At 43.4% G+C, this 12,902-nt stretch overlaps 4 protein-coding genes across 4 annotated transcripts; 1 reads left to right on the top strand and 3 right to left on the bottom strand.

Moving 5' to 3' along the window:
- Positions 1 to 68: 68 nt before the first annotated feature.
- FA14DRAFT_172045 (alpha/beta-hydrolase) lies at positions 69 to 1,587 on the top strand (the record flags this gene model as incomplete). The annotated part of the gene is made up of 3 exons (XM_025500371.1): positions 69 to 709; positions 766 to 885; positions 950 to 1,587. The coding sequence occupies 3 exons, from the start codon at positions 69 to 71 to the stop codon at positions 1,122 to 1,124; spliced, it is 936 nt and encodes a 311-aa protein (XP_025355707.1). The 3' UTR covers positions 1,125 to 1,587.
- FA14DRAFT_178772 (uncharacterized protein) lies at positions 1,219 to 1,915 on the bottom strand (the record flags this gene model as incomplete). Its single annotated transcript, XM_025500871.1, has 2 exons — positions 1,219 to 1,524; positions 1,745 to 1,915. 2 exons carry the CDS (start codon positions 1,913 to 1,915, stop codon positions 1,219 to 1,221), a joined length of 477 nt encoding a protein of 158 aa, XP_025355706.1.
- A 1,443-nt stretch (positions 1,916 to 3,358) lies between these two features.
- On the bottom strand, positions 3,359 to 6,171 carry FA14DRAFT_41092 (uncharacterized protein). The gene has a single exon (XM_025502312.1). It carries the CDS (start codon positions 6,087 to 6,089, stop codon positions 3,534 to 3,536), a length of 2,556 nt encoding a protein of 851 aa, XP_025355705.1. The 5' UTR covers positions 6,090 to 6,171; the 3' UTR covers positions 3,359 to 3,533.
- Positions 6,172 to 6,300: 129 nt separating this feature from the next.
- On the bottom strand, positions 6,301 to 12,558 carry FA14DRAFT_189370 (uncharacterized protein; the record flags this gene model as incomplete). The annotated part of the gene is made up of 1 exon (XM_025501722.1): positions 6,301 to 12,558. One exon carries the CDS (start codon positions 12,556 to 12,558, stop codon positions 6,499 to 6,501), a length of 6,060 nt encoding a protein of 2,019 aa, XP_025355704.1. The 3' UTR covers positions 6,301 to 6,498.
- Between the last annotated feature and the right edge of the window lie 344 nt (positions 12,559 to 12,902).

Here is a 12,902-nt window from a genome sequence, read left to right as displayed (position 1 = left end):
CTTATTTCCGATAAACCACAAAAGTGAGAATGAGAGTAACAACCACCATCTACTTACACACACACAAGATGTCATCTCAAACACACGAAGTCGTTTTCAAAACGACAAAAGACAAACAATCTGTCAAAGCGGATGTGATCATACCTTCAACAGCATCAACAAGTCAAAAACCTCTTCCGGTTCTAGTATGGTGGCATGGAGGAGGCTTATTACAAGGAACTCGAAAAGGACTTGCACCACATTTACAAAATGCTCCCGAAAAGCATAATGTGATTGTTGTTTCTGCTGATTATCGTTTAGCACCTCAAGTTAGAATGCCGGAAATTTTATCAGACGCAGGAGATGTGTTAAGTTGGATTCAATCAGATGCATTTGCAAAAATTACAAACAATAAAGCAGATCAAACTAAAGTCTTTGTCAGTGGAAGTTCTGCTGGAGGTTGGTTGGCACTTTTGACTGCATCAGGATTGGGTTTTAAAGAATGTGGCTTAACACCACCCCCAAAGCCGGTTGGATGTCTTGCAATTTATCCAATCAGTGATTTGAAAGATTCGTTTTGGAATACAAAACAACATCCTGTCACCTACTTTCCTCGTGTTATCGATGGTGAAAAAGAGCTAGGCGAGAATCTCGATCCAAAATCAGCCGTCTTGACCTTTTCCGCTTTGGATTCTCCACGTTCTGTGTTTTACCATTATATGATCCAAGAGTGAGTAAAAGGAAGAGTAGAAGATTATAGGAATATTTGCTTATACCCTACCACAGAGCTCTTTTACCATCTCTTCTACTAGATGGAACAGGAATCAATCCAGAAGCTTTCTCGGTAGCTAAAGCAATCTCTGAAGGATCAATCACTCTACCTCCCACATTCATAATTCATGGAAGGTGAGTACGCATTAGGTGATAGCACACATAGCTCGCAGTGACTAATGTTCTCTTTCTTCTACAGCATTGATGATAAAGTACCTCCAAGACAGGCTACTGATGTTTATGAGGCAGCAAAAGCGAAAGGCTTCAAAGATATTGAACTCATTATTGAAGATGGAAAAGACCACCTTTATGATCGTGATGAAAAGGAGGATATGGCAAGCATGTATGCATTTTTAGCCAAATACGCCGTCTAGGAAAGATGTCTGTTCATGCTATTGTCATTACAATTTCAAATTGATGAATATAACACAATCTAAAAAGCTACATATTCTTTCAATTCTTGCCCATCTAACCTTCTTTATCAGTTACAGAATCAGGGCTATGATGACCGGCTTCCATAACACGATGATCGTTATCGCTTTTGAATTCTGGCATAGAGGCAATTGCTTCAGCATTTTCTTCTTCTTCTTCTTCTTCTTCTTCTTCTTCTTCGGTAATGTAAGCATAACGCCATAAAGAGAAAGCTGGATTGTCGAATAAACGATTGATCTGTTCCAAATTACGTCCAGTGGTATCGAGAACGCAAAAGTTAAGGACGCAAATTGAAGCAAAGAATGCAAAAGCACCATACCTAACGGGTAGGGAAAATTTCTGCTGAAAGCAGGTACGGTAAAGAGAACCAATCTATTGACCAAGCGATGACATGAACTTTGCTTTTCCCACTATCCACAAAAAACGAATTAATCGATCTAAGTTTTACTCAAGCGAGTACTCGATTTGCCATCTTGCTATTCGTTATAAATTGTTATGAATCTAAAATGAGCAAAGGTCGATTTGGCATAAGAGCTCCGATGGTGAGCATGGCAATGCATACGAATTCAAAGCATGCCAGATATTCCTCGCCGTATCTAATGGCTCTGTTAGGTAGTCCTATCGCACCTCCAAAACGTGCTAAGCTGAAATGTAATGCAGCAACGACGAGCGATAGTGCAAAGAATGTCGGACAAGCATCGGCCAACCAGTAAGCTGTTTCCCTTGCCAGCATGACGATGATTAAAGAGATACAGAAATATAAAAGTAGTTCAAGAAGTAATTAGAAAGGTGGAAGACAAAAGAAGAGAAGATCGAATTGCTCATTTTACTATATTACCTCGCCAAGAAATTAAACCACGCGGAGTGAAATAGAATTAGCGTAGAATTTACCCATAGACCGTCGGTTTAAGATCGAACCCGCGGCGATTGAATCAGTACGGTCCACGTTCCAGAGATTTGGTTTGCAAGTTGATGTACAGTACAGTACTGTATCTATACAATTCACAACCATCATAACGGCGTTCTGTACTTATTTGGCGTACAATATAACACTAAAGAAAGACAATGGTATTGTTTTGAGCATTACCGAGGTTGCAACTAGAAGAATACCGATCCTTGTAGGTTACTCTACTGTTTTGTACTGTACCTTACGCTAATATAATAGACAGTACTATACCTAACATACGGTGCTACTGTGTTCTTTCTTGTATTAAAGCGAGCTGTGGTGAGTCTGGTCACACTCGTAGGGAGACATGATGGTGATCAGACAAAGAAAAACGGCTACAAATCAATTTTGTAATTTTTTTGACCCTTAAATCGTGTCGATCGAAGCTTGTTCTGATTGGCAGGGAGATGAAGACTTGAATTGACAACATATAGCCAGTGAATTTTAATTGCGGGTGAGCATGTCGACTATGCCTGGAATGATAGCGATAAAGGAGAAGAAAGAACAATCGGTGGCGACTCGAATGACTTGCAACAGACTCTTGCCGGATCTATCAACGACGGAACATTGGTTGGCGCCGATGGAACTGCCTGTGCTAATTTCGGCATTCAGGTTTCAGACGATGCTGGCAAAGGAGCATTCTTTGTTCACGAGGGTAATTCATTCCCGTATCAACCTGGTCAGCAAGCCGGAACCTTGTCGTCGTGTCATAATTAAATGATTAAGAAGGGTAGGTTGATATAAAATAGCCATACTCGCTATACGTTTTACCGTTTCCCTTGAACTTCACGTTACAAATCAATATAATTCCGTTAGGTCGAAAAAGTCTAAGCCTTCATAATTTGCTCCGATTCAGTATTTACCTGAAATTGTAAATCGAAGGTCATAATAAAGAATTGCAATCAGAGTTGCTATAATATGTGAATAGTCGATAGAACCATTGGGAAAAAGTGAATATCTTGTTACAATTCTGTTTCCCAAAGGATCTTTTGCGTCTTTACCGGAAACTCCCGTGAGTAATTGATCTGTTCCTGCCATGACGAATCTTGCCCCCATTCTTGCAAATTTCTTGACCAAATCAGAACGAGAAGCCAGACCAACAATTCCAACGCCTCTACTATTCTTTTTAGATTACACGAGCATAAGCATCTTCTAGTCTTGGATCATCATATTCCTCTGGAAAACCCAATTCTGCGGTAAGGATGTAGTAAAGGATACAATCTACAAATCAGGCCTCTCCTTATATACTGGTAATCGTCCACAACATATTTCGAAATTTACTAGGAAAATGACCGAGACGCAGCGCTGCGCCTGGTCTTTGACGGAATGGCATCGTGACGCACGCTCACAACGGAAAAGAAGAGGTCTATAGATCGAGATAAAGAGTATCTAGGGTGAATGTACATTATTCCATAATACCTGCTCGAACAGCAAGCGTTCCTTCGGGTTTTTTGGTATACAAAACTCTCAAAAAAGCTTCCGAAAAAGATTTCTTTGCTGATGGATTTTGAGCATTTAATCTTGCAGAGAAATGACCGATCAACTCTTTAGTCGTCTTTGCTTTACCTTGATTTACCAATTGAACAATCTCACGTTCTAATTCAGTCAAAGGTTGAGGTGATCCTCCACGTGTGCCTGCATGCCTTACACTTCCACGAGAAGGCGATCCTGATCGTGGCGAAGCATTCCCAGGTGAAACAGGATTCGATGTCGATCCCCCGGTACCCGTTCGCATTCGCTTACCTGAATTAGCAGAGGTGGGCGTATGAACACCACCGGCTGAACCACTGGGTGCTTCTGATTTACGTTTCAATGATGACGAAGGTGAGGTATTGTCCAAAACTGGGCTGCCAGATCGACTGCCTTGACGACTGTGTGCATGGGGACTCGTCGCCCGTTGTGCAAGATTGACATGACCTGCACCAGGGCGATGTTGACTTCCACTCATAGGTCTGTTTGTTGGTCTTTGATCACCGGGTCGTGGAACTGGTGTACCAGATCTCGATGCTTCTTTTGATGCAACCTTTGATTGAGCTACACTTGGATTGGCAGTATTTGCATCCGTATTGCTTCCATTAGCTGCAGGCGTACCATTTGCACTCGTTCCGTTCTCTTTGTTATTCTTTGCTGCTTCACGAGCTTCTCGCTCTTTTTCTTCACGTACTCGTCGCAATGCTTCTTCTGGATTTGCCATCACAGTTTCTTCACCCCCATCTGAATCATCACTTAGATACGGATTGCGATCTTCATCGTTTTCATCATATATGTCATTCCCTTCTCGTCTTGCCAATGCTTTCATAATCTTTTTCATTTGTTGACCACTTCCCGTAAGAACGTCATTCTCTCCCTTTCCGGGTCGAGTTGGATCATCGAATAAGTCATCATCCTCTTCATCTTGCTCTTCTGCTCTTGCCATTTCTCTCTTCAATCTTTGCTCTAATTCGCGCGTCTCTTCTTCTCCCATTGCAAAATCATCACCTTCATTTCGCTCTTCATCATCCGCAAAGTCTTCTTCAAATGCATTTTCGCCATATGTTCCTTCTTCATCTTTCACTCGAATTCCACGCTTTGTTTCGGAAGAGACGGCAACGAACTGATTCCTCCTTGCTGAGCTGTCCCTGTCATAAATCGTTGCCACATTCGGTCGTGATGATTGAGAGTTGCCTGAGCCTGGTAAGGCAAGATGTCGATAGATCGAAGCAGAAGTATAATCTCTTGGAGCATTGCCGGCATTTCCACCTCTATTGAACGCACCGGGCCCTGTGACAATTCTGTTTGTATGATTAGCCCAAGCTTGACCACCTTCGCCCGTACGTGATTTTTGTTGCTTTTCAAATGCCTTTTCCGCTTCATCATAGGACATATCGTTGGCATGCTTGGGCTTTTGTAAAAATTTGTACATTCGACTTACTGGCACGACACGAAAACCACCAGCATCTCTTTCATCAAACACGAACAAAGCGTGAGATGTTGCGCCACCAGCCGAAGTGCTTGCACTTTCATGTGCCTCACCTTCCATCTTTCCTATCCAAGGTGCATGATTCTCACCCAAACTTTCCGGATCGGCTTTTATACCGCTTCCATCAGGGTCTTCCTTTTTTACACCTGCAGCATCCAAACCCTCCTCCTCTCTTTTGGGCAAACTTGGAAAGCGTCCTCCTTTCCTTCGAACTTTGATGCCTTGCTGTAGAGCTTTTAATCCTCTTCTGCTCTCCTTTCGCCTACTTTCCCATTCTTTGCTGGTTTCATAGTCTTCCAATATCCAAGGCAAAACTTCTTCGTTGTGTGTCTTTCTAGCTTCTGCTGAAGCTTTATGAATTTCACGTACTCTTTTTTTAAACAATCCAGCTTTTGCTCTTGTTGCATTATTTGATGAATTACTTGGACCGATCAAAGATGCATCAGCTTGAGGTCCTTTTGGCGTTTCAAGTCTTTGCACCAATTCTTCAATCTCATGAACGTCATCGTCAGGTCCAGGCCAAAGGAGTGGAATTCGCTTTCGTTCAGCAGGGGTTAAAGGTTGTTGATTTGGCTGAGAAGGATCTCTCCTTTGTGCTGGAACCAAGACTGGTTTACCGAATTGATCGATAACTGGATCGCCTGCATGCGGAAGAGGATCTTTTAGCTTTGGAGGGTACTTTCGATTCAATTTGACCGGGAATGGAAATCTTTGAGGATCTGAAGGATCAATGACTGCATGTGATTGTAATCGCATCAAATGATATCGCCAATCATCCAATGTACTACTTAGAAGAGGAATATCACGATATGTCGTTGGAGGAGGAGGAGATTGTTCCTTTTTTGGACGACCATTTTGTAAGCCATTACTGGAACTTGGACCATCTTCACCTTCCCTTTTGATTTGAAATCCAGGTTCAGTTTTGACCTCACTCTTTATGTTTCCGCCTACTTTCTTGCTTCCATTACTGGCATTGCTACCAGCTGATCTGCCCGAAGACATAATCTCAAGAGAAGTATGAACAGTGAACCGCAACAGCGAGATGGTAGTATGATTGATGGGTAGTGAATAAATGTCATAAGAAATGATAAAGTCCTCCTCTCCTTTCTCAACCAGGCACACACAACACGCGTTCACAATTTATACGCCTTTTCTGCTTCCGCCTAGGCATTGGCCTCCACTGTGCATAACAAGTACAATCATCATCCTGACAATCAATCAGCTTACGATCTTATAAATTATTATTGATTGTCCAATGTATCTATAAATGGTGCGACAAAAGTCTAACTACACACGGGTGCTGAAGAGGTTTGGACAGTGAAAAAAAGGTCAAGGGTACAAAGGATGTAAAGGAAAAAGAGCGAGAAAATGTACAAAGCGACGAATGAAGTACGTTTACGGTGTTGTAATATTACGAAATACTAGCCAATGTATCATCGACTGCTCGATTGATCTTGCCCTTCGAGACGGCCATCAAAGGTGCATTAGGGAATGCAGCAACAATTGCTTCACGCACATCGCGTTTCGAAACTCTCATCAAATCAGGTTGACCGGCCAAGAATGTTCTAACGGCACTAGAAATATCTTCTTCCGTTGGATCTGCTTTGGGATTGATTGGTAAAATTGAGCCTGTGTTAGCCTGTTGAACGCCATCACTAGATGAATCACTATGGAAAGGATTGGCTCGACTATCGATCGTGGAGGCGGAACGAGGGCCAGGAGGACGTTGATTGTTTTGTTGTTCACTTCTCAATGAGGATCCCGCATTCATCAACATGTTACCAGCCGAATATCGAGGAGTGCTTCCTGTAGCAGCTTTTTGTGTTGCCGTTGACGGGCCGATGTCCGATCCTGGAGAAGGGAAATAGGATTGTCCCATGCCACCTTGGAAGCCGACAACCGAACCAGCTGGAGATGCATACATACTGCTCATCATGGGCGGCATACCATACATGCTTGGCATTGGCGCAGGAGGCAAGCCATACATACTCATAGCAGGTGTCATATAGCCACCATAAGGAGTTTGGCCGCCCATATGACCCATGAACGGTTGATTCAAAGCCATCATACTGTGCTGACTTGCTCGAACCCCAAAGTCGCCATGCGCAGAAGAGTTTCGCGATTGCGGTAGGCTGCCCATCGCAAAGGTTTGCCTGTCTCTTCTGGTATCTGTATCGCTGCCTGGACTTGCACCGAATACTGAGCCAGCTTGCGAATGGGCAGCAAAAGATGAAGATGCAGGTATGAAAGGTGCTTGGGACTTCGATGCTGGAAGATTGGACGCTGTTTGTGTAACGAATGAAACAGCATCATTGGTATTTCCCTGTAAAGCATTTTGCATTTGACCTTCCTTTTGCCATTCGCTGACTTTCTTCAAAGGCACCATTCTATCATCGTACGGCTCATCGTCAGTTCCTGCCACGATTTTCTTATTTCCTTTTTCACCGACAACGATACGTGTGTTTCCCCAGGAGAAGTCGTCCATATGCCAGAATGAGTAAATCGGCAAAAAGAATGACCAAATTGGATATGCGATCAGGTAGATCACCAGCCATCCTAGGTATTGCCACTGTCTTTTCAAGAGGAAGATCAACATTTGCAACCCATAGACTGCTCCCAATATGGCCAAAGAAATGTATGGGAATGGTGACTTGCCGGTAGAGACCATGACAATCAAGTATGCCATATACACCGTCGTTGCAGGCAAAATGATTGTACCCAAAAGATCCACAAAGACAATAAAACGCATCGAAAAGAAGCAAAAACCGCAAAGTTCAGGCATTAAAAGCAATTCGGCAAGATTGTGCACGGTTGAATTGATCCATCTTCTTCTTTGCGATAGCAAGATTCCCCATCGGTCTGGTGCCGTAGTTTGCGCTTTTGCATCGCTTGTGAACTTGGTACTGAAAGCAGGGAAATGTTTGAGAATCAATGTAGTCAAATAACGATCTTCACCAAGTGAGAGCAAGTTCTTCTTGTGCAATGTGTCAATCCGATTCTCCGAATAATCATCGATGACGCGATTGGAGATGATCAAAGGGTGTCCTTTATCGGCAGATCGGATACGATACATGGAGAAACAACCAGGTAAACATGTCACGCTTCCGAACAAAGACTCGAAAGCTTTGGAAAGATGGTGAGAAATGTAGTACTCGTATACTTGAATCATGGTCCACCAAGACCCTTCTTCGTTGAACAACTTTGTCTCTCCACAAACGGCAATCACTTTTGAATCATCTGCCGCAACAGCGACGAGTCTATTCAAGCCTTCAGGATGAACAGTGGTATCTGCGTCCACCATGAGAATGTATTCGTAAAATGCCGGATCGATACCAATGACGTTTTTCATGTGATGATAAATCTCCAACTCCAAAGGATACATTGGTGAATCAAAATGGACTCGGTTCAGATATCTCATCAACAAGATTTGTGTATCACGCTTACCACGATTGCCTGGTCGAGAACGTTCTGACGGTCTTCCAACTTTCACGACCACAACATATGGCACAACGTGACCTTCGAATTCGTACAAGCCAGAATAGACTTTGCCATAATTGAGTTGCTTTGAGCCTTCTGCAATAGATTTAAACATCAGCGGCTCCACCTCTGCTTTTGGATCTACACCGAGAATATCCAATACAATCTTTGGCGTGGGCTGCTCATTTCCATTACCGATAATCGTTCCATCGCAAATGATGAACAATAATTTGCGTTTGTCATCATACTGCAAAGCGGCAAGAGAATCGATTGTTTTGCGTAATTCATCTTCACCTTCTGTATAACATGGCACTTGACAAATGACAAATTTGTCCAATTGTTCCGGATTTCTCTTTGGCGCTAATTGCAGCGCCGCCAAGAATTTAGCAACGATTGTGAGACCAAGAATGATACTGAAAGAGAGCAAAAGATAGTTTTGCGTTTGACAACGAGCCGTCTCACGGAAATCAACTAGACCGTCATAGAACACGTTGTCTAGGCAGGTTTGCACTGCATCTTGCATAGTGGTATTGAATGTTGCCATTGCTTGGTGGTAGCTCTGCGAGATGTCCATTCCAGGTTCTCCTGCAAAAAGGTTGGAGATGGAATCGGGCAAAAATTTGATCGCTGCAACATTACTCTCCAACGAGAGTGTGTTTAGATAATCGCCCAAGTCATACACTTTCCCATCAATGATTGCCCTTTGTCGATCTCCCGCCATTTTGGCAACATCTTTACGGGAAGTGACAAAAAAGCCTTTTCGATATTGGTTCACATACTTTAGGAATCGATCCGGATACCAATTGATGTCGGAGAGTTTGCTTGCCGGATCACCCAATGGCCCGCTCCTATGAACGGCTTGTGATATTTGTGCAGAGTAGTAAAATGAACTGGCGTTCGTTTGCAGATAAAGCTGGGTGTCAGTGACGAGGAATGGACAACCAATCGTCAAAGGAATGGGAAAGTAAGGTGTTAAATCCAAACCGCCCAATTGCATCATTATATCAGGCGATGATTGACTAGACGAATCCGAATGTTGCAAGCGCCAAAACTTTGTCAGATCATATACCGTCCCACGAACAGCAACATAGTATGCATCCGGTCTATTGAAGCCTGAAAGTTGATCTGCATTCCATGCTTTGTTCATATTGGGACAGACTAGATGACCAACTGCGATTGTGTTAAACAAGATCAAGGCGCATGCCAAGAAGATCAATGAGCAAATTGTCACTTTTTCTCGCCATGCCATCTGCACATCAGGTCTTTTCATTCCACCACAACTTGAGAGTAATTTGCTTGGGATGCAACAAGTGAAGAACCATGTGAAGCGTACCCACCATCTACGTACTCTTGTGATAGGAACTTCTTCAATCGTGTTCATCTTTTCTGCTTCCATCATGGTATTCTCTTTTCCCAGCATGTCAATCGGTGGTACAGTTTGGTTTTGATATTGATAGAGGTGATCGTCATGTTCCTCCACCATAGCGGCCGGATTGGTATCCGCAAACGGATCTTGCTTTGGATTTTCCAATAGCTCGTCCCATTCTCCAACAGAAGGTGATTGTAGTCCCTTCGAGCCTGCAGACCAGTATGCGTTGGAGCCCAAAGACTGAGCACTTGAAAGCCTTGATCGCAATCTGGTCACGGTATGAAGACGTTGATCAGGCTCATCGATTCGCAAACGATCTTCCAATGCTCTCCATCTTTCGTATGAAAGCCAAATTTTCTCATTACCCATCGCAAAGTCAACACCATCACGCCAAGCATTGGCAATGGCAAAAGCATACATCTTTTCACTTGGTTGATCTACGCCTGCTGCTATAGCTGCTTGTACAAGGCCACAAGCAGCATAGCGAATGCAAGCATCTTCATATTCCATTCCCGTGAAGAATTCGATTCGTTTACGTAAGGTGATCTCTGGCACATGCATAGCTCGTATTTGCTTCTTGACGCAATTTGCTTCAAATGCATTCGGTTGATCGATATCGTTCGGGCGAATGGTCAAAATTGTCCATATTGCTTCAGCTTCTTGCATATTGGCCAACAATGTGGACATCGTATCGTTCAATTGTTGCAAGACACCGTACGGACGATGAACATCCAAGCTCAACTCAGCGGTCGAATATGTTGCATTTGGTTTGGCTGGCAAACGGAGAGGACGGACAGACACTTGCGCATCAACGGTGACATGGAAGTCCATAGGATGCTTCTCTTGGGATAGACTTGGACCTGAAAATAGCTTTGCAACAAAGGGTACTTGAGATTGTTGCAGTATCTGTACAGCCAACACATCAAATCGATCTTGCTCATCTCTAATGAAGGAGGCAGGATCATATGTACATGTGTCTTGATAATGCTGGACTGCAAATGCTTTACGATCATGTTTGAGCGAAGCGGAGTACAATGCATGATGGGCGGACCGATCCAATCGCTGTAATAGAGCAAAGTGATCGTTCTCAAGTATTTCACCTTCTGCAACACCTTCCACCGTCTCTCTCAAGGCTCCCAAGAGACCGGCTGGCTCGGAATTTGCCGCACAGTTTGGCTCGATCGAGCATGTTCCTCGGATCAATTCGATACAGGATGAATTGTCGTTGACTGTCACCTCATTCAGTTGCACACCGTCAAGCAGCATCTCTGATGTCGACACGCAGCTATCATCGAATATTTGCCTGCTGACCCAATGTTGCACCATCTCCGCCATGAAATTGAAGGCAAAGATGCCGTGAGAGGAGAGATTACCTTGAGCAGCTTGTTGAAATCCAGGAATGTCCAATTGAACGATGCAAGTAGTCCTCTCTTCTTCTTTCGTCGTTGATAAGCGATGATTTGCAGTCTCAATGACGAATGCAAATAGAGTGGCGTACAAATCACGCACAACTGCATCTCTTTGAGCGCGGGCTCCTTCGAAGGATAAGATGGATGTCACAGTATCCTTGTTGATAAAACGGGTTCTGCTTGTCAAGCATTCTTGCAGATCATTGGCTTCCACGCCCAGCAAAAGGGAAGCATCATGCAAAACGTGTGGATTGCTGATTGTTGCACCTTCAACATCTTCACCGTCTGATAGGTAGGGTTCGCTAAACTCTATGTTATTAAGCAAGAGGACTGCAGACAGGATACTCCAAATTGCTTGAATTTGTCGAGTCTTGAAGCCCAAAGTTCGCATTGCGACACGTAATTCCTCCATCGCAATCGAGTCATCGCTGGAGGGTCCGCCTGTCAATCGATAACAGCCTGAAGAACGAAGGAGGTTATAAGATGTGATATCTTCCAATCGTAGCACATCCCGCTCTTCGCTGGATGCGCCAGCAAGCAGCTGATAGAATACATGAAATGTTCTTTCATCTCTTGCCAATGAAGCACATACACGTTGTTTTTCCAAGCCGAATGTCAGTACTTTGGCGGATTGAAGTCTGCCTCTGTTGTTGAAATGTAATTCCTTATATTGACCAGTTCGACTTGCATTATTGTTTTGATGTGTTTTGGCTGATCCGAATGAAGTCAATACTCGTTCCATTGCTTGACATCGATCTGCTAAGATAGCTTCCTCTTCAGTAGAACGAGAGGCAAGACGGAGTAATTGATTTGTGATCAGATTGGAAGTGAACGATTTGCCAGAATTGCTTGAACCGGTAAATACAATCGCTTGAGAAGACGACTTCCTTCTCATAGCATGGTATGCACGTAATGCAAATTCGTATGGATGAGGAGGGAGGACATGATTGGGATCATATTGGACACCCTTTGAATGCCAATCAGCGTCATCATAACACAAATTGATGTATTCTTCAGCACTTGCATCATTCAAATGAGATAGCGAACGAAAAGGGTTGATTGCCAATAAAGTCTTTGCCCCAATACGAGTATAAGGATGATCAGCACGTAACCGTGCTTGAATTGTGGTCAAGATATGATCATCACTTGGATACACATTAGATGCTGCACTTGAAGCGATCAAATCCACTAAATCTGGAATACTGGTCGCTGCCATTATGACGACGAAAAGCACATTTACGTGGAAGTGAGAAGGAGAGAAGCGGGCGGTTAGGAAGTGATCCCTGGTTTGAAATTCAGATTGAATCAAGCGGAAGAGAGTCAGGCAATCATCATTTCACGTGTGATATATCACTTTGCGCCCTTTTTCTTTTCTTGTTGTTGGCATTGAATTATTTTCTTGCACAGGCCAAGTGTTTTAGTTGAAGACGGACTTCCTTGGTTTATCGGAGATTTGTACAGCTATAAATAATTCAATGGACATCAAATACGGATCCGTTAAGAGGTAGGGCTTACATTGCGTGATCTTCGGACATTGAATTACAAGAACAGCTTAACACA

Source organism: Meira miltonrushii, assembly GCF_003144205.1.
Source record: "Meira miltonrushii strain MCA 3882 unplaced genomic scaffold FA14scaffold_2, whole genome shotgun sequence".
NCBI lineage: Eukaryota > Fungi > Basidiomycota > Exobasidiomycetes > Exobasidiales > Brachybasidiaceae > Meira > Meira miltonrushii.
This window is presented reverse-complemented; position numbering and strand designations above follow the sequence as displayed.

Coding starts and splice junctions, on each gene's coding strand:
- FA14DRAFT_41092 (XM_025502312.1), bottom strand. CDS start 6,089: ATGTCTTCGGGCAGATCAGCTGGTAGCAATGCCAGTAATGGAAGCAAG.